The sequence below is a fragment of the Oryx dammah genome, unplaced genomic scaffold (assembly GCF_014754425.2).
Source record: "Oryx dammah isolate SB20612 unplaced genomic scaffold, SCBI_Odam_1.1 HiC_scaffold_5, whole genome shotgun sequence".
NCBI classification, from domain to species: domain Eukaryota; kingdom Metazoa; phylum Chordata; class Mammalia; order Artiodactyla; family Bovidae; genus Oryx; species Oryx dammah.
The window spans coordinates 64,084,956-64,109,899 of record NW_024070189.1 but is presented as its reverse complement, the minus strand read 5'-3'; the positions used below and the strand labels follow the sequence as shown (position 1 = coordinate 64,109,899).

General features: G+C 39.8%; 1 protein-coding gene across 2 annotated transcripts; it reads right to left on the bottom strand.

Moving 5' to 3' along the window:
• On the bottom strand, positions 1–24,453 carry PPP2CA (protein phosphatase 2 catalytic subunit alpha). Of its 2 annotated transcripts, none has more exons than XM_040240096.1 (7): positions 24,021–24,453; positions 10,214–10,423; positions 4,763–4,936; positions 4,149–4,238; positions 3,485–3,646; positions 1,905–2,023; positions 1–880 (listed from the first exon to the last, which is right to left on the bottom strand). In XM_040240096.1, the coding sequence occupies exons 1-7, from the start codon at positions 24,120–24,122 to the stop codon at positions 808–810; spliced, it is 930 nt and encodes a 309-aa protein (XP_040096030.1). In that variant the 5' UTR covers positions 24,123–24,453; the 3' UTR covers positions 1–807. The 2 variants fall into 2 exon arrangements, with proteins under 2 accessions (XP_040096030.1, XP_040096031.1); XM_040240097.1 differs by lacking the exon at positions 24,021–24,453 and adding an exon at positions 23,651–23,830.
• Positions 24,454–24,944: the final 491 nt, after the last annotated feature.

The window sequence follows — 24,944 nt, the reverse complement described above, 5'->3', positions numbered from 1 at the left end:
TGTTGTGGCCTTGATTTTTATTTTTTCCTAGAATTCTACAGATTCTAAAATTTATCAATTGATGTTATCTTTTAAATAAACAGCACCAGTCTTGCCCATTGATACAATTAAAATTTGACTTTTTCAGCTCTTAGTTCACAAGTTTATTATGAAAAACACTGCAGTGCTCTTGTGCAGTAACATCATCTTACAGCAGGGAGAAAAAAAAAACAGTTCCATTCAAAACAACTCACCAGGTTCTGACAGTAACAAAGAACAACATGAGGCTGAGATTTGAGAAGGGAAAATAAACTGAGTGCAGACAAATCATACAATTAAATTAAACGGTATCCCTGAAAATAAACAAAACGATTTTAAAACTCACAAGTAGAGGGGAGGCCTTGGTACTTATTTTTAAAAATGTTCATTAAGCTCCAATGATTGTTTGCTGCTATTCTTATCTACAGTCATGCTGAGTAAAGCTATAGCTAAATGGAAGTTAAATTGTATTCACGAGGTGTTAATGTTTACATCTTATCTGCAGTCTCTCAGAGAAAGCAAAGTAACTACAAATAGCGCTATGCCAGAAACTGGTTTCTTGACCAACAATGTCGCTTCAGCATGCAATGAACTGGTTCATTCTAAAGTGGTCACGGCTGTTGATGACAGGCTTTGTATTTTTATATGGCACATCTTTTTGGTCCATGTGAAAACAAGTTTTTTTGAATGTTAACTATTCTCTGACACTTGTGGAGTTACTGTTGCTCTTCCCATATCCGTTAGGTCAATATATGGTTCATGGCAATACTGTACAAGTTTAAAATTTCATTACAGGAAGTAGTCTGGGGTACGACGAGTAACATGTGGCTCGCCTCTGCGAGGTGCTGGGTCAAACTGCAAGCTGAAAAACAAAGACATACTTGCTCTAAGACATCAATGTACTGATAATTAAAATCAAAATTAGTCTCAGTTTTAGTTCCAGATGTACAACACAGTGGAGAAGGCAATGGCAACCCACTCCAGTACTCTTGCCTGGAAAATTCCATGGATGAAGAAGCCTGGTAGGCTGCAGTCCATGGGGTCATTAAAAGTCGGATATGACTGAGTGACTTCACTTTCACTTTTCACTTTCATGCATTGGAGAAGGAAATGGCAACCTACTCCAGTGTTCTTGCTGGAGAATCCCAGCGACAGGGGAGCCTGGTGGGCTGCTGTCTATGGGGTCGCACAGAGTTGGATACGACTGAAGTGACTTAGCAGCAGCAGCACTGTAACATGTTGTTTTGAAATTTCTATACATTAATCACTGCAAGAGTCACCTATGTAAGTCTAACCACCACCTGTCACCAAAGTTATTACTGTATTATTTGACTGTTCCCCACGCTGTACATTTCATTCTTGTGCACATTTTTACACTTTTTTCTATCCAATGACTTACATAATAGGACCCTAATTATAGCCTTATCATGCATTTTACATGCGTTTTCTAGCTGAATGCCTCCTCAAAAGAGCCAAGGCAACATCAGCCAGAGGACATGCCTCCATACATTGTGGTTCCTTCTGAGACCATTTGAAAAGATTCTACTAAACAAGTTTTAAAGAGCCTAAGGTACTGTATATATAATCATTTCATCCTCAGGATTTATTTACTGTACCATAAAAGTATAGGTTTAAAAGTTAAGATCCTAATAATTCATATTAAGGTCTAGGTTTCTGTTGATGTATTTCAAAGGAAACCTAAAAATCTGTTTGGAATCTGGATTTAGCATAAACCCTTGAACTATTAAACCTCCCATATTTTTACACTTTTTTTCTATCCAATGACTTACATAATAGGACCTTAATTATAGCCTTATCTAAAAACTAAAATTCAAAAAACTAATATTCAAGTAATGGTAACCAACTACTCAGGTTTGAATACTTACAAAGAGTATTTTAGAGTATCATCAAGTTCCATGATTGCAGCTTGGTTACCACAACGATAACAATAGTTTGGAGCACTGAAAATCGTTACTACATTTCGGTCATGGCACCAGTTATATCCCTACAAAGAAAAGAACAGAAAAAAAAAAAAAAAAAAAAACACAAAAACAACTCTATTTTACTCCTTTATTTACACAATTAAAGGTGACTCCCTTCAAGAAGGTAGATCTGCCCTTTTCCCCAAAAGGTTTTTTAAAAAGTACTGCTTTGTTTCTGGGTGATTTAATAATTTCCTATACTCTGCACAATGATCCCTCCCCACCTTCTGGCCATGCCACACAGCTTGTGGGATCTCAGTTCCCCAATCAGGGAATGAACCCAGGCCACAGCAGCAAAAGCACTGAATCCTAACCACTAGACTACTAGGAACTCCCTATGCAGAACCCAAGAAAAGTCCTAAAAACACAACAAAACACAAAACCACTTATCTCAAAGGGATAAACTACTTCTCTCTCATTTCTTATTGCAATGGCCCTAAACACGATATAAGAATGAGTATATGGCCATTCCTTGTACAGGCAGATACCCACTCCTGGAGACGAGAACCTTATTGATTCTGTCCTCATTACAGGCATTACCTGAACTGCCCAGACACGAACGAGAGATGACTCTAGAACTCCAACCTCATCCCCCCAAAGTTCACCTGAATGTATGAGTAACTTTTAAAGTACTGTTCACAAATTTCTTTCCCTATCCCAAGCAAAGTCAGACTTTATGGATAATTACAGAGTTGTGTTAGTATAAATCTAAACTGAATCCTAATTTTATAAGTATGCTTAATCAATGTTTTATGCTAAGAATTTAGCCCCTTTCCCTTTAGTTTCTTCTTTTAAATCACCTGTAATCCTACCATCCAAAGGATCACTTAAACATTTTGGGTGTATTTCTTGCCAAACTTTCCTCCATATATACGCATGTTAAATATATGTAATAAAACTGAGATTTTTGTTATATTTCCATCTCCTCCATCTTACTTTCCCAGCCTTAACTCCCAAGCACTGCTCAGTCATTATGAATTATCTCAGAACATTTTAACATTTGAATCAAAAGCCTGAGATTTTATTTCTGTTTATTTTTTGGCTATGGAGGTTCTTCGATGCTGCATGGGGGCTTTCTCTAGTTGCAGCAAGTTGGGACTACTCTCTGCTGTGGTACTCAGGCTTCTCACTGCAGTGACTTCCCTTGTTCTGCAGCACAGGTTCTAGGCACTCCAGCTTTCTAGTTGCAGCTGACATGCTTTGTTAGCTCTGCTGCATGTGGGATCTTCCTGGTCCAGGGATCAAATTGGGTGTTCCTTGCATTGCAAAGCAGATTCTTAACCACTGGATCACCAGGGAAGCCCCCAAAGCTTGGGATTTTAATTCTAGTGTGCATTCATCAAAAAGCTCAGGCTTTAATGGTACACTCATCAGAAAAATACATGCATATTCTCACTAATACCATATAATTTAAAATTTTCTAAGACCTTCCTTAATCCTTAAGTCTATTTAAAAAGCAAGTCAATGTCAAAGAATAAACGTACCTCCATCACCAGCTGATGAGCTCTAGACACCAACGTGAGGCCATTGGCATGATTAAATGTCTCAGAAATATCCTGCCCAAAGGTGTAACCTGCTCCTCGAGGAGATATACCCCAACCTCCACGGTCATCTGGATCTGACCACAGCAAGTCACACATTGGACCCTAAAAAGCAAGTAAAGTTTTAGACTACCTCTTGGAAAACTGGTTAATATGTGATCTTAGTAATTTAATCAGAAGCACCCTACTAAGTCACTTGTTGAATGGTGTTTGCCAAAACTGGTAAAAGGTTTTGCAGATAGTCAAAATATCTGTGTCAAATAAGTAAGAAATTATTTCCAGATGTCTTTAAGACACACAGCCTACACCAATGAGTTCCAACAGCAATAAGCCCTAACTAATTAATAGTATAGTAATTAAAGTAGATGCTCTGAAAACAGTCACCGCCTCAGTCCTAAACCCAGTCCCAGAGCTGTCGTGATCTTGGCAGGTTTCTTAATGTTAGCTTCCGAAGAATAGGGTCAATGAGAGTGCTCACATCACCTGGGATGATTTTTGAGAATTAACAAGAAAATACATAAAATGAACTAAGTTACAATTAAGACCAGTTCCTCTTTCTAAAATTTTCTGAAAAGAAAAAGTTTTATTATCAAAAAAAGAATAATACCTCATGGGGAACTTCTTGTAGGCGATCAAGTGCTCTGATGTGATCCAGTGTATCTATGGATGGTGAGAGGCCACCATGTAGACAGAAGATCTGAAAAGAAAAGTTTCCAACATTACCTTCATTTAAAATAAACATTATACACCAAGCTGCAAACAGTAGCCCACATCATTCAGCCAGCCCCCTTGCTGTCTCTGTGTTCTCCCAAAACTGGGCTTGTTTCTGCAGGATCTTTCTTTCATCCCACTGTAAACTATGGAATATACTTTTTCTTCCTGATAAACCATCCCTATTGCACCCAAACTCCAATCAGATCTTGACTTTACCCTCATCATAAGCTATTATTTTCCTTCTCATAGAATTTTCTTGAAATTTCTCTGTGCACTTGTCTACTGGGACTGGAAAATAGTTAATTACATTTCCCCAACATGTCCAGAAACAGCCTAAGAGGATGGATGGGCTATATCTTCCACTCTACTCCGTGGTTCAGTGCCCCCTCACAAAATAAGGGCCCAGAAGGACTTGAGGATGGCAAAATAAGTTACTGGCACCTAAATGTTAAGAAAGCAGATGCCTGAAAATAATTAGCAACATAAGCTTTAAGAAGACTTACATACCTGCCCATCCACCAAGGCAGTGAGAGGAAGATAGTCAAAAAGGTCTGTAAAATACTTCCAAACATTGGCATTTCCATATTTCCTTAAACACTCATCATAGAAACCATATACTTGTGTGATCTGTCTGCTCTCATGATTTCCTCGAAGAATGGTGATACGTTCACGGTAACGAACCTGAAACAAAAAAGTGGAAAACATGAACAGCTGGCTCCTTCAAAAACCAAGTAACAACCCAGCAAACATTCTACAGGAAAATAGAGTTCCAATTTTGTTGGAAAAAATATCTTACACTCCCACATCACACAAAAGTGAAATCACACCTACAGATATTTATCCCACGGGATATCTGCCAACCCCATCTCACCACCACCGACTTTATGTCAAGCATAATCATCAGCTGCAAAACCCCATCCATGAGTTTTTACTAGTTATACAACCATTACAATCCAGTTCTAGAACCTTTCCATTAACCCAAAGATCCCTCATGCCTGTTTGCAATCATTTCCAATTCCCACTCTCAGCAACTATTAATACTCTCTTGAGATTTGCTTTCTCTAGAAATTTCATAAAAAAGAAACCATGCAAAAGGTAGTTTTTTTTGTGTTTGGCTTCTTTAACTTAGCAGAGTATGTTTGAGACTCCTCTGTATATTGATTAGTGGTTTGTCTCTTACTGCTGCACAGCATTCCGTTGTATGACTACACTGTTTTGGCTTTTTATTCATCAGCTGGCTGAACATTTGGACTGTCTGCAGTTTAAGGCTATTGTGAATAATGTTTCTATGATCCTACTGCCATGTAAGAAATTTCTGTATGCATATACGCTTTCAATTTTCTTGGGTGGATTCCTATGGTTCTAATGTCTCTTCAACAAAGTAACACTTGGTATGACTAGCCTTACCCATGAAAACCATTCTAATGGGTCTGATTTATTTCTGGCTGTGCCACACACGGCCTGTGAGATCTTAGTTCCCCAATCAGGGACTGCACCTGCAACCTCTTTACTGGGAGCACAGTCTTAACCAGTGGACCACCAAGGAAGTCCCTGGCCCTGATTTTGACTTTAATTTGCATTTCCCTGATAACTAAGGTTTGAGCATCTTTTCATGTACTTAATACTATTCATACACCTTCATGGGTGAAACATCTATTCAAATGTTTTGTCCACTTAAAAATTATTTGTTCTCTTAGTATAGGTTTTAAAAATATATATGAATACAAATTTTTTTTTAGTGGTATCTCTTGAAGAACAAAAAAAATCAATTTGATGGAAGTCCAATTTATCAGCATTTTAATGGACTGTGCTTTTGGTAGCATACTTAAATCACCTTTGTCAAACCCAAGGATACAAAAGTAATTTTCTTATATGTATTATTTTAGAAGTTTCACAGTTTTAGTAATTCAGACTGAGACCGCTGATTAATTTTGACCCATCTGTACAGTATGAGGTAACTTAAGTTACCTTTTTGCATACGGATACCCAACTGTTCCAGCATTATTTGCTGAAGTTTCCTTTCCCCTGTATTAAGTCTGTTAGGACTACCATACAAGATAACAGATTAGAAAGCTTAGTTCAGTTCAGTCGCTCAGTCGTGTCTGACTCATTGCAACCCCATGAATCGCAGCATGCCAGGCCTTCCGGTCCATCACCAACTCCCGGAGTTTACCCAAACTCATGTCCATCAAGTCTGTGATGCCATCCAACCATCTCATCCTCTGTCGTCCCTTTCTCCTCCTGCCCCCAATCCTTCGCAGCATCAGGGTCTTTTCCAAGGAGTCAACTCTTCGCATGAGGTGGCCAAAGTATTGGAGTTTCAGCTTTAGCATCAGTCCTTCCAATGAACCCCCAGAATTGATCTCCTTTAGGATGTGGTTGGATCTCCTTGCAGTCCAAGGGACTCTCAAGAGTCTTCTCCAACACCACAGTGCGAAAGCACCAATTCTTCGGCGCTCAGCTTTCTTCACAGTCCAACTCTCACATCCATACATGACTACTGGAAAAACCATAGCCTTGACTAGATGGACCTTAGTCGGCAAAGTAACGTCTCTGCTTTTGAATATGCTCTCTAGGTTGGTCATAACTTTGCTTCCAAGGAGTGAGCATCTTTTAATTTCATGGCTGCAGTCACCATCTGCAGTGATTTTGGAGCCCCCCAAAATAAAGTCTGACACTGTTTCCACTGTTTCTCCATCTATTTCCCATGAAGTGATGGGACCGGATGCCACGATCTTTGTTTTCTGAATGTTGAGCTTTCTTTAAGTCAACTTTTTCACTCTCCTCTTTCACTTTCATCAAAAGGCTTTTTAGTTCTTCTTCACTTTCTGCCATAAGGGTGGTGTCATCTATGTACCTGGGGTTACTGGTATTTCTCCCAGTAATCTTGATTCCAGCTTGTGCTTCTTCCAGCCCAGCGTTTCTCATGATGTACTCTGCATATAAGTTAAATAATCAGGGTGACAATATACAGCCTTGACGTATTCCTTTTCCTCTTTGGAACCAGTCTGTTGTTCCATGTCCAGTTCGAACTGTTGCTTCCTGACCTGCATATAGGTTTCTCAAGAGGCAGGTCAGGTGGTCTGGTATTTCCACCTCCTTCAGAATTTTCCGCAGTTTATTGTGATCCACACAGTCAAAGGCTTTGGCATAGTCAATCAAGCAGAAATAGATGTTTTTCTAGAACTCTCTTGCTTTTTCCATGATCCAGCGGATGTTGGCAATTTGATCTCTGGTTCCTCTGCTTTTTCTAAAACCAGCTTGAACATCTGGAAGTTCTCGGTTCATGTATTGCTGAAGCCTGGCTTGGAGAACTTTGAGCATTACTTTACTAATGTGTGAGATGAGTCTAATTGTGTAGTAGTTTGAGCATTCTTTTGCATTGCCTTTCTTTGGGATTGGAACGAAAACTGACCTTTTCCAGTCCTGCGGCCACTGCTGAGTTTTCCAAATTTGCTGGCATATTGAGTGCAGCACTTTCACAGCATCATCTTTCAGGATTTGAAATAGCTCAACTGGAATTCCATCACCTCCACTAGCTTTGTTGTAGTGATGCTTTCTAAGGTCCACTTGACTTCACATTCCAGGATGTCTGGCTCTAGGTGAGTGATCACACCATCGTTGAGTATCTGGGTTGTGAAGATCTTTTCTGTACAGTTCTTCTGTGTATTCTTGCCACCTCTTCTTAATATCTTTGCTTCTGTTAGGTCCATACCATTTCTGTCCTTTATCGAGCCCATCTTTGCATGAAATGTTCCCTTGGTATCTCTAATTTTCTTGAAGAGATCTCTAGTCTTTTCCATTCTGTTGTTTTCCTCTATTTCTTTGCACTGATCGCAGAGGAAGGCTTTCTTATCTCTTTTTGCTATTCTTTGGAACTTTGCATTCAGATGCTTTTATCTTTCCTTTTCTCCTTTGGTTTTCACTTCTCTTCTTTTGACAGCTACTTGTAACGCCTCCCCAGACAGCCATTTTGCTTTTTCACATTTCTTTTCTATGGGGATGGTCTTGATCCCTGTCTCCTGTACAATGTCACAAACCTCTGTCCATAGTTCATCAGGCACTCTATCTATCAAATCTAGTCCCTTACGTCTATTTCTCACTTCCACTGTATAATCATAAGGGATTTGGTTTAGGTCATACCTGAATGGTCTAGTGGTTTTCCCTACTTTCTTCAATTTAAGTCTGAATTCAAGCAACAGAAATTTATTTCCTCACAGTTCTAGAAGCTAGAAGTCCAAGATCAAGGTGTCAGCAGGGCTGGTTTCTTCTGAGGTCTCTCTTCCATGGCTAGGAAATGGCCATCTTCTCCATGTTTCTTCTCATCATCTTCCCACTATTTTTGTGCTCTATCTCCTCGTGTAAGGACACCAGTCATACTGGGTTAGGGATGACCCATATGATGTCATTTTACCTTAATTACCTCTTCAAAGGCCCCATCTCCAATACAGCTAGGTATTCTGAGGTACTGGGAGTTAGGATGCAGCATGAATTTGGTGAAGAGGTGGTAGTGGCAAATTCAGTTCCTAACACAAACACCATTAAAAAAAACTTTATTTATTTACGGCTGCACTGGGTCTTTGTTGCTGCACACACCGGCCTTTTCCAGTTGCAGCAAGCAGGAACTACTCTCTAGGTGCATGGGTTTCTCACTACAGTAGTTTCTCTTGTTGCAGAGAATGGGATCTAGGGTGAGCGGACTTTAGGAGTTGTGGCTCACAGGCTCTACTGACTCAGTACTTTTGGCACACCAGGAAAGCTGTCCCGCAGCACACAGGATCTTCATGGACCAGGGATCAAATCTGTGTCCCCTGCAGCACTGGCAAGCAGATTCTTTACCAGTGAGCCACCAGGGAAGCCCCAAACATGAATTCTTAAAAGGCAGTATATTTATTCTTCCTCTGAGCATTAGGACTCATCTTGGGCTTTAAGTATAGGTTAGCTTGCAAGATTGCTTTCATAGCATCTACAGTCACTGCAGAAACTTTCCAGCATTTATTTCTACTCCTTCAATTTACAGATGCAGAACATAATGACCTCCAAAAATGTTTTGCAGCACTTTACATGATTCAGACTAGTTGGTTCATCAACACTTACATTTCTGTCAATTGCTCAAAATTCAGTTTTTGCCAAAACCACATCTCAGTGCTTCTCCAATACTAGAAAATGCTGTCAGTCATCTTACCATTTTTACATATTCTTTAATAAAATTATCCACCCAAAAGAAAAGCCTAATAATTTAAGTGAAAGGTTATCCTAAAATGTTTTCTACCATTTTATGTTTTACCTTCAAATCTCTGTATATTTCCCAAAACTACAACTGGTATAAAACAGCTCGCTTTCTTTATCATTTCTATTGTACTAGATTATCACGTCATGTCTAACACCTGCAAAGTATTCCACTGACATAAGCCATACCTTAGATAGTCACTTACTGTTATTTGTATCAATTCCTTCTCTGAATTAAAGATAAGGCTACAATTTATGTTTTCATATACGCAAAACTTCTTTCCTCTTAAAACTTCTTCCTCAGTACAATTTAGCTACACGGTTGTTGTGTCAGGATATAAACATGCCAATACTGGGAATGTGCTGCTCTGTTGGTGAATATGCTTCAAAAATATCTAGAAAGGTTAATTAGATTACCTGTTCTAACTCCAATTTATTAAATAAAACTTCTGTTTAACCAGCCCTCTAGCATTTTATGATCATCTGACTGAGGCATTCTTTTCCTTAGAAAATAACTCATTTTTATATTCTGTACCATTCCCTCACATTCAGAATGAAGATACAGACATATTTATTAAGTCCCAAACCTGAATATCTAGATTCCTAAATTTGGAGATTATTCTAAAATCTAATGTGCAGATAGAGACCACAAATCATTGGGGGGAAAAAGGACATTTAAGAGGGCTGTCATATCCAGTTCAAAATGCTCAAATATAAAATTGAAATTACCTTAAGAGCTACAAGCAGAGTAACTGTTTCCACTGAATAATATCCTCTGTCAACATAATCGCCCATAAACAAGTAATTTGTATCTGGTGATTTGCCACCAATTCTAAACAGTTCCATGAGATCATGAAATTGCCCATGCACATCTCCACAGACAGTGACTGGACATCGAACTTCTTGCACATTGGATTCTTTTGTCAGGATTTCTTTAGCCTACAGATGGAGAAAAATAAACCAAGACACTTAGCATTAAACAACATAAACAAAGATATGTTTAGCTACACTTAAGATACAAGCCGCACTTAATACAGCTTTAAAGGACAGCTCAGCATAAGATGAAAAAGCAGATAATTATGACCCCATCAAAATAAAAGGACAAGACATGCCTAAAATCTATCCAACAGCTATCTCATCCCTGATCCTAGGAAAAACATGCATCAAGGTGCACAGCCCCATTCTTCCCATCAGTACCACAAGTTTTAGGCCTATTGGTTGCCATCTAACTAAATGCTAAAGAGATCATAATTAGCAGTCATATGGAACAAGACACTCAGGTACCTCGTTCCTCAGCTTTAGAGTTCTAACTACAATATACTCTAGGATTTCAGGCTATGTGGAGAGATTTCTTAGCCCTACTTTATTTACAAAAGATTATGGGGAAGATATTAAAACTTTGTATCTTTTGTTTTTACCCTCTTAATATCAAAGTACAAACTTACTGTTTTACAACTGTGACTATTCAATATACATGGTTTTTATGCTGCTTTTAGAAAACTAGCATCCTATGCATTTCCCCATGTAACCACACATTCAAACATTACTTTAAAAAAAGACAGGAAAACTCAATTTTCATCTTTATTTCTTGCTGATTAATTATCATCTTTTTGGCTGTGCTGGGTCTTCCTTGCCATGCATGGGCTTTCTCTTCATTCCAGTGTGCAGGCTTCTCACTGTGCTGGCTTCTCTTGTTGCAGAGCACAGGCTTGGCAGCTGGGGCGTGAGGGACCTAGAATGTGCAGGCTTAGTAGTTGTGGCACAGAGGCTTCATTGCTCCTCAGCATGTGGGATCTTCCAGGACCAGGGTCAAACCTATGTCCCCTGCACTGCCAGGCAGAATTTAACCACTGGACAACCAGGGAAGTTCCAAACATTAGTTTTAAGAGTAACATAATATTCCACTCAGTAGAAACTCTTTCATTTATTTGCAACACACATTTATTAATCACTTGTGTCAGTTTCTCAGTCATGTCCGACTCTTTGCAACCCCATGGTCTGTCCATGGAATTTTATAGGCAAGAATACTGGAGTGGGTTGCCATTCCCTTCCTCAGGGGATCTTCCCGTTACTGTATGCTAAAAACTATGGAGTGACTGGGAGATAACCACTCATTTGCTCGACTGTGAGTGATACTTTGTGCCAGACCCCATGCTAGTCCCTGGAGGTGTAGTGAGTAAGACAGATCATTCTCAAGCCAGGGTTGGTGAGGGGGATTTGGAGAATGATTACAATTAGTAGATGCAAAAAGATAGCTATGAAAGTCCAAGGAATTAACCAGGAAAGGTTAACATGGTTATAGCACAGTATGGAAAAACAGAGACAAGGGCAGACTAAGGTGAGGGCAACCTGACTTTAGCACTGGTAGTCCTGAATCCCAGGAAAACACCTCAGCTGCATCCAGGCAAACCACAATGACCGCTGGTCATCCAGGTAGCAAATATAGGGGGAGAACAGAGCATGGATACGGACTGAAAACAAGTCTATTTAAAGTAGTAGCAAAACAAAGATCCAACAGACAGAAGATCTGATGAGTGAATTTAGGATTTCAGAAGTAGGGGTATGACTGTGGATACCTGAGGTGGAGTAGAGCTTAAAGGTCACCCACCAGTACTGAGAGACCAAACGACCACCAAGTCTTGCCTGACTCCTTCCAAAACATATCTCAATCCATATGCTTCTACATATTTTGTCAACATTCTGATCCAAATGACCATCACTTCACCTGGATTACTGTTAGCCTCGACAATGATCTCCCTGTTTCTAGTCTTCCTCCTCCAATTTACTTTCCATGTAACAATCAAAGTGACAGCTTAAAAATTATCACCAGATTCACTTTATCCACCATCTACACCAGGGGTCCCCAACCTCTGGGATCTAATGCCTAATGATCTGAGGTGGAGCTGATGTAATAATAAAAATGAAGTGTACAATAAATGTAATGTGCTTGGATCATCCCAAAACTAGCCTCCTCTATGGAAAAATAGTCCTCCATAAAGCCGGTCCCTGATGTTAAAAGGTTGAGGACTGCTTGTTCACACAGCACTTCACTAGAACAATGCCCCAGATGTAGAAGGCACTTCTTATTTTGAGAGAATCAAGAACTTATTTTGAGATACTGGGTAGGTACTGGCGTCTTCAGGGAGAGCCCTGAATGTCTCCCAGAACAATGGCATTAAGTACAGGCTTAGAAAATGGTACCCAAGTTCTCTGGATAATGAAGAAACAACAGATAATAGCTGTAAAGAAAAAAGCCCAAGTATCTAGGTTGAAGACAGAAGCCTTACAAACGGGGGATTTTATTCTCAAGTTAAGGAAGGCGGAACACATCCACCTGGGAGAGCTACTACAGAAGGTACAAGACTATCTCAGGGAGGGAACTGTGGCTAATGCGTCACTGCTCACTACACTGTGAGCAACAACCATGGATGTCAAGGACTGATTTACTTACTGCTGCACTGGGTTGCTGTGCATGGGCTTTCTCCAGTTGTGAGTGGGGGCTACTCTCCTGAAGCGGTGAGAGGGCATCTCATTGCAGTGGCAGGGGTATTTTTAACTGCTAGACCACCAGGGAAGTCCCCCTACAGACTGGTTTTAAGAAAGTGATACACAACCTTAGCAACACATTTAAAAAATCACTCAGAAAACCTTTAGGGATGGCAGGGGGAGGGAGGAGGGAGGGGAGTTCAGGATGGGGAATACGTGTATATCTGTGGCGGATTCATGCTGATGTATGGCAAAACCAATACAATATTGTAAAGTAATTAACCTCCAATTAAAATAAATTTATATTAAAGAAAGAAAACCTTTAAAAATATTCAGATGTCCAACTACTACTTCTCCCAATTAAGTCAGAATCTTCGTGGGTGGGATCCAAGTAAGAATAAGTCTTCCTTCCCTACCCTATGCTTTCTTGGGTGCAGTCAAGCTTAAGAAGAACTATTTTGAAGTCCCCAAACATTCTGGGGACACTATTTCAGGACACTTATCAACCACTGACATAGAAATGTTAATTAGTTTGATCTAACATTTTTAAATTTAGAAAAAAATTGTTTCAAAAAGAGGCATTTATTAAGAAATACATATACTCTATCTCCCTACAGTAATTCCAACTTCCCAGTTCATTATTACTGAAAAGAAGAATATTCTATTATTAAATATTTGGAATACCGGACCTAATGTTATCAGCACCTAGTATATACACGCGTGCTCAGTCGCCAAGTTGCGTCTGACTCCTGGCAACCCCATGGTCTCAAGTCCGCTAGGCTCCTCTGTCTATAGGATTTTTGAGACAATACTAGACTGGGTTGCTCTGTTCTCCTCCAGGGGATCTTTCCCACCCAGGGACTGAACCTGGGTCTCCTGCATTGCAGGGGGATTCTTTATCACTGAGCCACCTGGGAGGTCCTCAGTATATACTATGAATGAAATGATAGGTTCTACTTAAACCCATGTAAATCTTGCCTTGATGTTACCACACTTATTTTCACCAGAAGTTAAATTTTAAAATACATCTTGACACTTGAATACCTGAAAGATTATAGTCTATATGAATGTTAAAAAGTTGTCATTAATGACTGCCTTTTAAAAAATATTATTTCCTGTGATTTACTACTGTTTCTAAATTGGACTATAATTGCTTAACAATGTTGTGTAGTTTCTGACGTACAGGGAAGTGAATCAGCTAAGTGTGCTGTGCTTAGTGGTTCAGTCATGTTCAACTCTTTGTGACCCCTTGGACTGTAGCTTGCCAGGCTCCTCTGTCCATGGGGATTCTCCAGACAAGAATACTGGAGTGGGTTGCTATGCCCTCCCTCCAGGGGATCTTCCCAACCCAGGGATCTACCCAGATCTTCAGCACTGCAGGCGGACTCTTTACTGGCTGAGCCACCAGGGAATCAACTATATGTATACATAAATCCCCTTCCTCTCACCCCACTCCCCATCTTACCCATCTAGGTCATCAGCATGGAGCTGAGCTTGTAACTGCCTTAAATCCCTTATAATCTACTCAAAATTTCTATTCAAATCATAAGAGAAAAGTCTAAATGCTATTTGTTCCTTTTAGGTATTTCAATTTAAATAAATAACAATGATAAACATTGTATTTACCTTCAATTTTATTTTTTAGTCTTTATTTAACTTGTTACAATATTGCTTCTGTTCTATGTTTCTTTTTTTTTTTTTTTAATACCTCTAGACATGTAGGAACCTAGCTTTCTGACTAGAATCCAACCCACACCCCCCTGCGCTGGAAAGCAAAGTCTTTAACCACTGGGCCGCCAGGGAAGTCCCAACAGTAATACATTCCTGTAAAAAAAGAATTTATCAGGAGATAAAACTAAATGTCCCTTCTGACCACTCTCCAGAATTCTACTTTTCTTGGGAAAAATAACCAACCATAGCATTCTGAGGTATATCCTTCTGAAGTCTTATTTTAAAAATTTATATACATATTATATTCCCACAGAAACATAACAGTTTTCTTTGCATTTTTAAACTATAAACAATATTAAGGGAAAAGCAGCCTCCTCAGAATTCATAATACATACACATACAGACCAGGTCAATTTCTCACACTGGAAGTAAAAGTACTTCCTGAAGAATTAGGATACAAGGTGTGGGTACTGAAATGTATATCCCAGTACCTGCTCCCTTGTATCCGTATCCAGGCATGTTTCCTGAAAGAAGATTCCATGAAGTGGACCTATGAGCATATGCAGCAGTTTGTACTGTTTTTATGTTGACACTACCACACTGTCCTCCGAAAAGGAAAGGCCACTGTATAGATAAAGTGAACACTCTTACCCTGGGAAAGTCAAAGCTTGCTCCTCCCTCCCCAGCAAATTTTAGACCAGAAAAATTATAATTAAATCCTGAATAAATCAGTAGTATATATCAGATGCAATCCAGCCAACTATTAAGTATATTGTAATAAATATTCAAGCTTATAAAGGACCAGTTTAAAACACACTTAAAAAAATTCTCAATTTACCAGCTCTTAGATGATCACTACACAAAAAGATGAAATTCCCAGAACAGCACAACAAAAAAGACTGCAGACGTCTCGTTAAAGATTATTCTACACTCAGGAAAACTAATCATGGAAATGTCTGAGAGAAGCTGTGCTATCACAAGGAGACGGCCCTTATAAATCCCAGAAGCACCTAACAGAAGCCCCCTCTACGGGTCACCCAAAGGGACCTCTAATGAGTCACCACCTTTAGTGTCCAAGCCTTTACTAACCACCAGTTTCCAAGACAGGTATACAACTTCAACTCTCTGGTTTAATACTCAAAGTAAATGGCAGAACCAGACTTTCAAGGTAACTTAATTAACATTAAACATTAAAAAAAATTTTAATAACTACCTTTTCACTCTCATGGTATTCTAACTCCCAAAACTTAAAGCCTCAGGTCATCTGAATTATTCACAGAAGCAAAAGCAACACCCCTCCCAAACTTCTATTTCCCCTAAAACATTTCTCAGGAACTTCAAAGTCTCAGCTAATATAATTAATATTTGAAAAAAGAATGAAGATCAAGTTCTAAAAAATAGTGTAACTAGCACCATATTGCTTTATTGGACCCCTACTGAAATTCAGTCAAATGATACAGATGGATATAAATTAATTCAAGGTAAGTACCTTCCCAGAACAAAGACTGAAACAAGTTATTCCATTTAATAAGAGCTTATCACAAGTAACTTTAGAAAGTTAAAATTTTTTACATGTCCTAAAATTTTAAAACTTAAAGATTCACCCAAAGGACAGTAACCTTCAGAAACATTAACTTATTATAAATATCCTCTCAGCAGTCTGAGTTCAGATTCAGAAATCTCATTTTATTTTCAACCTACTATAAAACCATCAGGTAATAAGGTCAATGACCTATAGACTTTTATATTTTTTATAGTTTCATATTGTTAGATATGGACTATCCCTAACCACCGTAACAATGTGAAATTGCAAACAAATCAGACTGAAAATGGATCAACAGATCAACAAAGCCAATATTTTTCAAGGAAAGCAAATAAAAGAAAACACGAACCAACAACAGATTCACCAGCCATTTATATATATTAATTTCCTTAAAGATATACAATAGTGATATCATTTCTATGTAATTTACCCAACAGAAAAAGCTATGCAACACATTTATGCATTTTTACATTTTAAATAAAAAACAGGCAATGTATTTATGCATTTTATTATTAAATCAAGGAAAACATTTAAAAATACAAGGTGATTACAGTGTAAAAATTCTTTGTATAAAATGATTGGAAAACAATAAAATCCTAAGAAATTGTTTTATTTCAGTGGTTAACCTGTAAGAATATGGCCTTCTCAATTTTACCATACCAACAAAAGCTATTTTCATTTCTTTGTATTTCCTTCCAGTTTACAAGTGGCCATCATCTCAATTTGTGTCCTAAAGTTCTGAATACTGATCCAATTTCCTATAGCATGATAATGATCAATGTAAACCGTTGTATAATATGCTCCTAAACAGATCTATACATGTATTATTATTTGAATCATTTTCTTTCAGGAAATTTTCAGTTGTCATTACAGTATTAACATTTTGTGTTTTCTATGTACTACTGGACCAACTACTGCCCAACTTGTTATGCAGTAATAAATGGAAGACCATATCCATTCTCAGCTATTTCAGATATAAAGTGTTATCTTCTGATTTAACTGACACTTTTCATTTAAGAGTTCAGACCTTTTATTCCATGTTTATATAGCATCAGGTATTTCTCCTCCTATACAATGTGTCCACACAAACTAGGTATCTTTCTATTAAAAATCTGGTAATTCTAGTGTTCATTAGAACTCTAGTTCAAGTAAATTTAACATTTCATATTTTAACCAGTTGAATACATCTTCTACCAATATAGCCATGAAGACACGAGAAGCAAACAAAAAAGTAATTTTCGAATTTTACTTCTCAGTTTAAGTGAAAAATTAAAGGCATCTGAAAAGTTTTTTAAGACTCCATGCTTCTACTGCAGGGAAGATCTTGCATACTGCTCAGAGTGACCAAAAAAATAAGGAGTAAAAATAAATAATCAAACAACCATGTTAGGTATCCTGGTGAGGCATGGAAAGATATTTCAAAATATAAAATAAAAAACACAATAAGTTTGCAATGATGAAGTTTTTCAATATCCTAAGAGAATTTCATTTTGCTTCATACTGCCTGTATGGATATAAAAGATTTTTTTTTAAGTTCGTGATAAACATGTGACCAGATTTTTATTTTGGTGTCATACATAAGGTAGGACATATTACTAAGTTCTAGAAGCAAATGAATCTTGAATTAATTATCTCCAACTACCAAATCTTTCTTCATAAACTTAGTCTTTCATTAATTATACTGATCAGATGCCGCTAATATTTTACGAAATATTTCACTTGTTTTTGATTTAAATTCTGTATTTAAAAGTCCCCTGGAGAAGGGAAAGGCTACCCACTCCAGTATTCTGGACTGGAGAATTCCGTGGACTGTACAGCCCATGGGGTCACAATGATTCGGACACAACTTTCACTTTCACACTTTGCTTTTTGATTTAGGGTCTAATGGAAAGAAAAAGATCAGGGTTGAGGGGAATCCTAAAATTCTATCAAGAGAATATGTGATGTTTTCCCATCTGTTTCTGTCAAATAACCATCTTACTTCTGACCAAAATGAACATTAAAAAATATATATTTTAAATTATTTATTTATGACTGTGCACAAGCTTTCTCTAGCTGCCCCAAGCAACTAGAGAAATAACTACTCTTTGTCGGTATGTGCGAGCTTCTAACTGCAGTGGCTTCTCTTGCTGGGTAGCACAGGCTCTAGGGCGCCCAGACTTCAGCAGTTGTGGAGCGCAGGCTCACTAGTTGCCTCACGCATGTGGGATCTTCCCAGACCAGGGACTGACTGAACCTGTGTTCCCTGCACTGGCAAGCAGACGCCCAGTCTCTTGACCACCAGGGAAGTCCTGACCTTTTCTTTAAAACAGTATGCCTCACTTGCAATAAACATACCCATGTGCATGAATTAAACAGTCCCAATCGTTTCTGCGTAGGAAAAAAAATGTAAATCTACTAAATTGAGAAATGTTGCTATATACACAGTTAAAAATTTTTCACAACAATCCATCCTGAATGAGATTCATCCTCACTGAGTCTGGTCTCTTCTCTCATCTATGAAAGGTGACTTAGCCTTGAGGACCTTTAAAGTTCTTTTCATCACTAAAAAGGGCTTCCCTCATAGCTCAGTTGGTAAGAATCCGCCTGCAATGCAGGAGACCCCTGTTCAGATTCCTGGGTAGGGAAGATTCGCTGGAGAAAGGATAGGTTACCCACTCCAGTATTCTTGGGCTTCCCTTGTGGTTCAGCTGGTAAAGAATCTGCCTGCAATGCAAGAGACCTGGGTTCAATCCCTAGGTTGAGAAGATCCCCTGAAGAAGGGAAAGGCTACCCACTCCAGTATTCTGGTCTGGAGAATTCCATGGGATTGCAAAGAGTCGGACACGATTGGAGTGACTTTCACTTTCATCACTAAAAAGCTTTTTTATTGGAAGTCAAAGCCCCCCAACAGATAGCAGGCAACATTGCTAGTTTACAGATGATGGGCAGCAGAGAAAGACAATTAATGTGATAGCCACTAGCACAAAAATTCTACAATCTTCCCTATCTGGAGCTTAGAAGTTCAACTTCCTGACTAATCCAAAACCCTGCTACATAGCAATAACAAATTCCTACAACACCACCACTATTTAGACAAACTTAAATAGTGAAAATAGTACATATAAGGAGAGCATAAAAATTTTTGGTTGAATGTATTCCAAAAACAAATGTACGCTGTCACAGTTACCAATATCACTGACACTCCATAACTTGTGTGAACTACACTTTACATGACCACGTTATCTAATGTTTATCTTTCAGGGGCACTCTAGAAAAAAGGTTCTCAATCTTCTTTCAGGCCTCTGGACAACAGAAAGGTAGAAATTCCCATTGGTGGTAGTAACTGAATGACCAAGGCAGAGATGGGGACAGGGTGTGCCAGAATGACTGGTGAGCTGGTCACGTACAGTTTAGAAAATACCCAGATGCACACTGCTTTGTTCATCCACTCCAAATCACAATACCAATAAATCAATGGGCAACAGCAACTTTGTACTGTGAAAAAATTAAGCAGTCAGTCCTAGATTGCTTTTTACAGTCCTTTCAGACCTCACTCACCCCAGCCATTTACTGGCTACCAGACCTCTCTCCACTTCAGTCTCTTCTACAATTTCTGCTCCAGAAGTTGAAATCCCCTTCACAGTTATACTCTATTTCAGATCTCACTTGCCCAGTGGAGTGCAGGTTGAGGTTTTTTCATGAAAGGATGATAATGAGAAATGGTAAGGAAAAAAGGTGCAAATAAGAGAAACAGCTCTAAATATAAAGAAAACAGTAAAAGGAGGGGGGCTGATTCTATGCCACACATAACTTTTCCTACTTCTCAGCACCCTCAAGAGAGACGCCTCTTCACCATACATTAATCCAAACCCAATGTCTCCTGGTTTTCCTTAAAGCTTACCTCCTCAAAACTAAATAAATACTCTTCCACAGGTAACTGACAAACCTGACTTACAATAAAACCAGGAAAAAGAACACCAGGCAAGAGTTATCTCAAGTGCTCTTCCAGTGCCCATCCTTCTTTTGATAGCATGAGTTTCACCTTGGTTCTACTGCCCATATTTGCAGACACAGAACTCTTGATTCTGACAGAGAAACAAAGGCAGAGTTGGGGGAGGGGAGAAACCTGTGTGTCCAACAAGAACTGTTCACCTTTTTAGTGTTTCCTCATTAAGTCAACTCAAAGACAACTGCACTACTGATTCATGCCTGGAAGATCACAAAATACACCCAGGCAAACAGCCTTGACCAAGGTAGCTATGAGGATAAAAAGAAAGGCATTTTAACAAGCTGTAATGAAAAATATAAATGTCCGTTATGCTTTATTAAAATATTTTAGAGCTCGTTCTCTGGATCATGACTTACACTATCTTAGAATACACAGAAAATGAATTGGGGTTTTCACCTCACTAATCTTATTTGAGAGGCAAATGCAGTTAGCCACATCTAATATTGAAGAATAATTACTGTTTCCTCCTCCAAGACAGAGTGAGACAACAGTATGTGACATGAATAGGAAGCAATCAGAACAAAAATTATACTTTCTTTTACACAGCTGAAGATTCTGCAATTCAGTCTGGCCTCAATTCATCTGCATTTTTCATTATTAACACTACCTCAGAAGAGAGGGAGGCTGTGAAGTAAGACTAGAACATTGGGCTTAAAGTCTATAAAACTAGGCAATCTCAATGTAGTCACTGTAGCCAAGCCTCTCTACCTTTCTGAGGTGTGGTTTCTATCTATGAGGGTCACTGTTTCATAAGCTTGTTAAGAGAATTGTGTATGTGACAGTATGATGAAAATAGTATGTTGTATCATGCTGCTCCCACAACTGCCTGTTCCTGATATTCAAATTATCTTTATGGAAATAAGTCAAACAGCCTTTTAAATTAAACACACACACAGACTCACAAAAATATATTACCCATTTCATATAGGAATTTAACCTTGCTCAAGTATTTTGCAGGTCATCCAACCAGAAGGAAGATTCATACTGCATTTTATTTATAGTGCTTGTACAGCAATAGAAAATAGCATGCCTAGGTAAAGAACTCCTCTGGATACAAACAACATTCTCCACAAGTTTGGTAAGACATGAAAGCACAAAGCCAAAAATCATACCTAAATGAAACCACTGTTGAACAAAACAAGACTGTTTACTAGAGCTAGGCACACAACAACATCCTTGGCTTTGAGATAAATCATATCCTGGGGGGAGAAAATCTTAACTAGTTAAAAGCATAAAAACCATATTCACTCTTGTTTATAAATACACACATTTCTTATAATCAAAGAAATTATGAATTAGCCATCTCCACCAAGTATCTTTTCTTTAAAAACAAAAAGGGAAAAAAGAAAAAAACTATAATACTAATCAAAGTTTTTCCTTCAAGGTTTTCAAAATATGTAGCCTTCACTAGATGTGCTACTGGTCATACAAATATTAATGGTGAAAAGAGAACTTTTTTCTTTCACTAAAAAGAGTTGTACAAAAGCTCTTAAGTCATGTACTTTAATTTGTCTCATCTACCTAAAAAGCTGCCTTCAAATTAACTTAGCTTGAAAGATTAATAGAGCTCTAAGACTTGGAATACTTAACAAGTTAAAAACATTTTGAAAGCTGTGTGCTATCTCCCTGAAAGGATCCAAGACTTACAAATCTAGCTTCAAATATTTTTTCCTTTTTTTTGGGTCTAAGAATGAAAATCTTGATGCAGTAAATGAGCAATGGAGAATTAAGCATGAATTGATTAATCTCACCACATCTAAATTTTACAAAGAGGGGGAAACAATGGCCATTTACCAAACAGATCAAGCTTCAGCACCCCACTGTAACTCAAGCATTATCTTCTGTTGGCTCCAACAAGAACACTCTACCTCTGTGGTCCACCTTCGACTGACTTCCAACTAGATTCAGTCTCCTTGAGGATAAGCATGATTATTTCTCATTCTTCTCATAAAAGCAAGCAGTCACGGATATTTAGTAAGTTTTTGATATTTAAACACAGTACTAATTTAAAATAGAACTGTACTATCTCAGATTAGCAAGAACCTTGGGACATCTGTTTTAATTCTAGCTTATAGACAGGAGGACCAAGTGAAGTGGCTGCCTCAAGGTCAGACACAATTACTTGGTGGCAGAAAGACGACTAGTGTCCAGGTCTATCGCACAGTTCGGTGGGCTTCTAATTACATCACTGCTCTCTTGCAATGTTTTCTACACAAATGACTAGTAACCTAGCCAACTGCTGACTCAAAGTCATTATACAGAGTAAGAACTCAACCCTATAAGTCATTAAAATCATCATTTACAGTAGTACCTAAACACTAAGACCTAACACTATACATTAAGTGATCCTTAAAAGTCTATTTCTAAGCCTTTAAAACAAATGTCATCCTCATGAATTAAGGGTCAAGAAGCAACAGAAGACACTGTTACTATTAAAATTCAGCTCAGTGAGATGATGTGCCATCTCATCAACTAAGTTTCTGTCAAAGCTTGGGAATAAACAAATCTGAATTAGACTCACTTAAATTGCAATTACTCACAGAATAGTATCTGAAACAGCCTTTTAGGAGCAAATACATCAAACTCACATTAAACCACAAGTCAGCATAACTGCTGTCTAATAATTACCTTCACTATTCCAGAAAGGCTGACATCCCACAATTCTGTGGAACTAAAATGAGATACTGCAAAGATAATTTTGAGAAGGTTAAGCTGAAGCATTCATGGTGGAGCTCATCATTTTCTCTACTTTAGAAAACTGAATTATAGGACTTAAATCCAACAGGCTACTACCTGTTTCCCCAACTCCGTGGGAAAAATAAATCGGATTAGGTAACTTAAAATGCACTTGCTCAAACAGACTGCAACATTTCAATTTCAACATCTGTGAGATAAATTATTTTAACACTAAACACAATGTCTGGAATACAGTAAAAGCTCAACAGACGTATATTACTACTGCCACTATTTAAAGTCACAAATACACAACTTTTCCAACAAGAAGCTAGGACACAATATTTGCTGCTCTTACAGTTCATGGTGCTCATTTAAAAAATAAATGGCAAAATGCCAAGTACGTTAGGCTCAGAGAAGGGTTTCACACTACCCGATTTGAGTCAGCATCTAAATCATAAACTGACACTTGATTTCCAATCCAAAGTTCCTTATGGAGTATGACTCACCAAATTCTCCATTTCTTCCAACTACGAAAAAGAAGTTACACTCCTCCCTATAACTACCACCTCTGACATTCGTAGGTTAGAGATCCACCCTAAAATTCTTTGAAAACACACCTTAAGTCTCTAGAAGAGACTGCTCGGTGCGTTGAACACAAACCACCCAAGACAGTACTTAAAACTGTGGGGCCTTTATGTAGGACCTGGGATCTGCTCTACAAGCTTGCCTTTCGGGGAGCCTCTGGACAGCTCTGGACCTGAGAATAGGCCAGAGAACCAGTAAAAAGCCTCTTACTCACCTCAGAGAAGAGTTCCAGGCCCCATTCCCAACCCATAGAACCCAAGTTCTTTTACCTAAACCTTCCCCAACTCCGACCCACAGGGTCTAGCTCCCCCCAGCCATCTCGCCCCGCGCCAAGGCAGGGAAGCTCTAAAGCCCCGGAGTTGAGTGAACGGCGCCATTTTAGGCGGCCGTGGCAGCGACAACCAATCCCTGCGCGGGAGGCAGGGGGCGCCGGGTCGCCCGGGAGCCGCCTCCGGGCCGTGCCGGGCGCGGGGCCGGGAGGCTCGGGGGGCCGGGGCCTCCGCCATGTTGCAGCCTCCCCACGGCGGCCTCTTTCTCGGGAAGCCTCTGCCCGCCGCGGCTGCCCCATCCGAGACGCAGCTCACCTTCTCGCAGAGGCTCTTAACCTGGGACTCGGACAGCTGCTTGCACTCGTTCAGCTGCTCGATCCACTGGTCCAGCTCCTTGGTGAACACCTTCTCGTCCATGATGCCACCCGCCCGAACCGGCTACCGCTCCGCGCTCCTCCCGCGCCGCCGCCCGCACACGGGCCACACGCACACGCCGCCGCCGGTTCCCGGGGTATTTGTGAGGGTACTGGCGGTTGCTCGGCGCTAGCGCTGGCCCTCTGGCTCGCCCCTCTGTGCTCGGCCACCGGCCCCTGCCCTCCTCTACTCGCTCTAGCCCCGAAGCTCTGCTCTCTGTAATGGCGGCCGCCGGCGTGGTGACGTCACGCCCGGCGTCAGGAGGCGGCAGGGTGCGGAGGGGTAGAAGGGCCGGGACCGGAGCTGCGCCAGCCACGATCCGCCGCCAGACTCGCGAGGTAGGGCTCGACGCGCAGGCGCAAAGCCTCCCGCTGGTTACTGAGGCACCTTGGCCTTTAGGGCGTGGCCCTCTAGCAGGGAGGGGCCGAGGGAAGGGAAGTCCGAGACCGAGCAGGGGCCTGGCTTGCTGCTGAGAAGTAGGCTAATCCCAGAGCACTAAATCCTGCGTTGCGCGGGCGTGAACGTGGCGCAGGCGCGGTTGGGATGGGAGGATGGATCCTTGCAGCTGGAGACTTTTTCCCTAAGGTGATACCCTCGGCCTTTCACCTGGCGACTAAAGTCAAATTAAGGAAACTAGAAATGCGATCGCATGGCTCCTGCATGATACAACAGTACTGAATTGCGTGGAATTCTTGCATCTTGGGGGCAAGAATGGGCGCCGAGTGGTAGCGTGGTTGGAGTAGCCACTTCCTCCTCCGGGCGCGGTCGGCACCTTGTAATTAGGTCACTCGTAGGCGGAGGAGGGTATACCTGTCTGGGGAAGGC

Excerpts from the sequence above, each read along its gene's own strand:
- PPP2CA (XM_040240096.1), bottom strand. The coding sequence starts at position 24,122 with ATGGACGAGAAGGTGTTCACCAAGGAGCTGGACCAGTGGATCGAGCAG. Across the intron at positions 4,239-4,762 it reads CTGCCTTGGTGGATGGGCAG|ATCTTCTGTCTACATGGTGG; the intron begins GTATGTAAGTCT and ends TTTTCTTTTCAG. Across the intron at positions 2,024-3,484 it reads CTCATCAGCTGGTGATGGAG|GGATATAACTGGTGCCATGA; the intron begins GTACGTTTATTC and ends TTTTCTTTGTAG.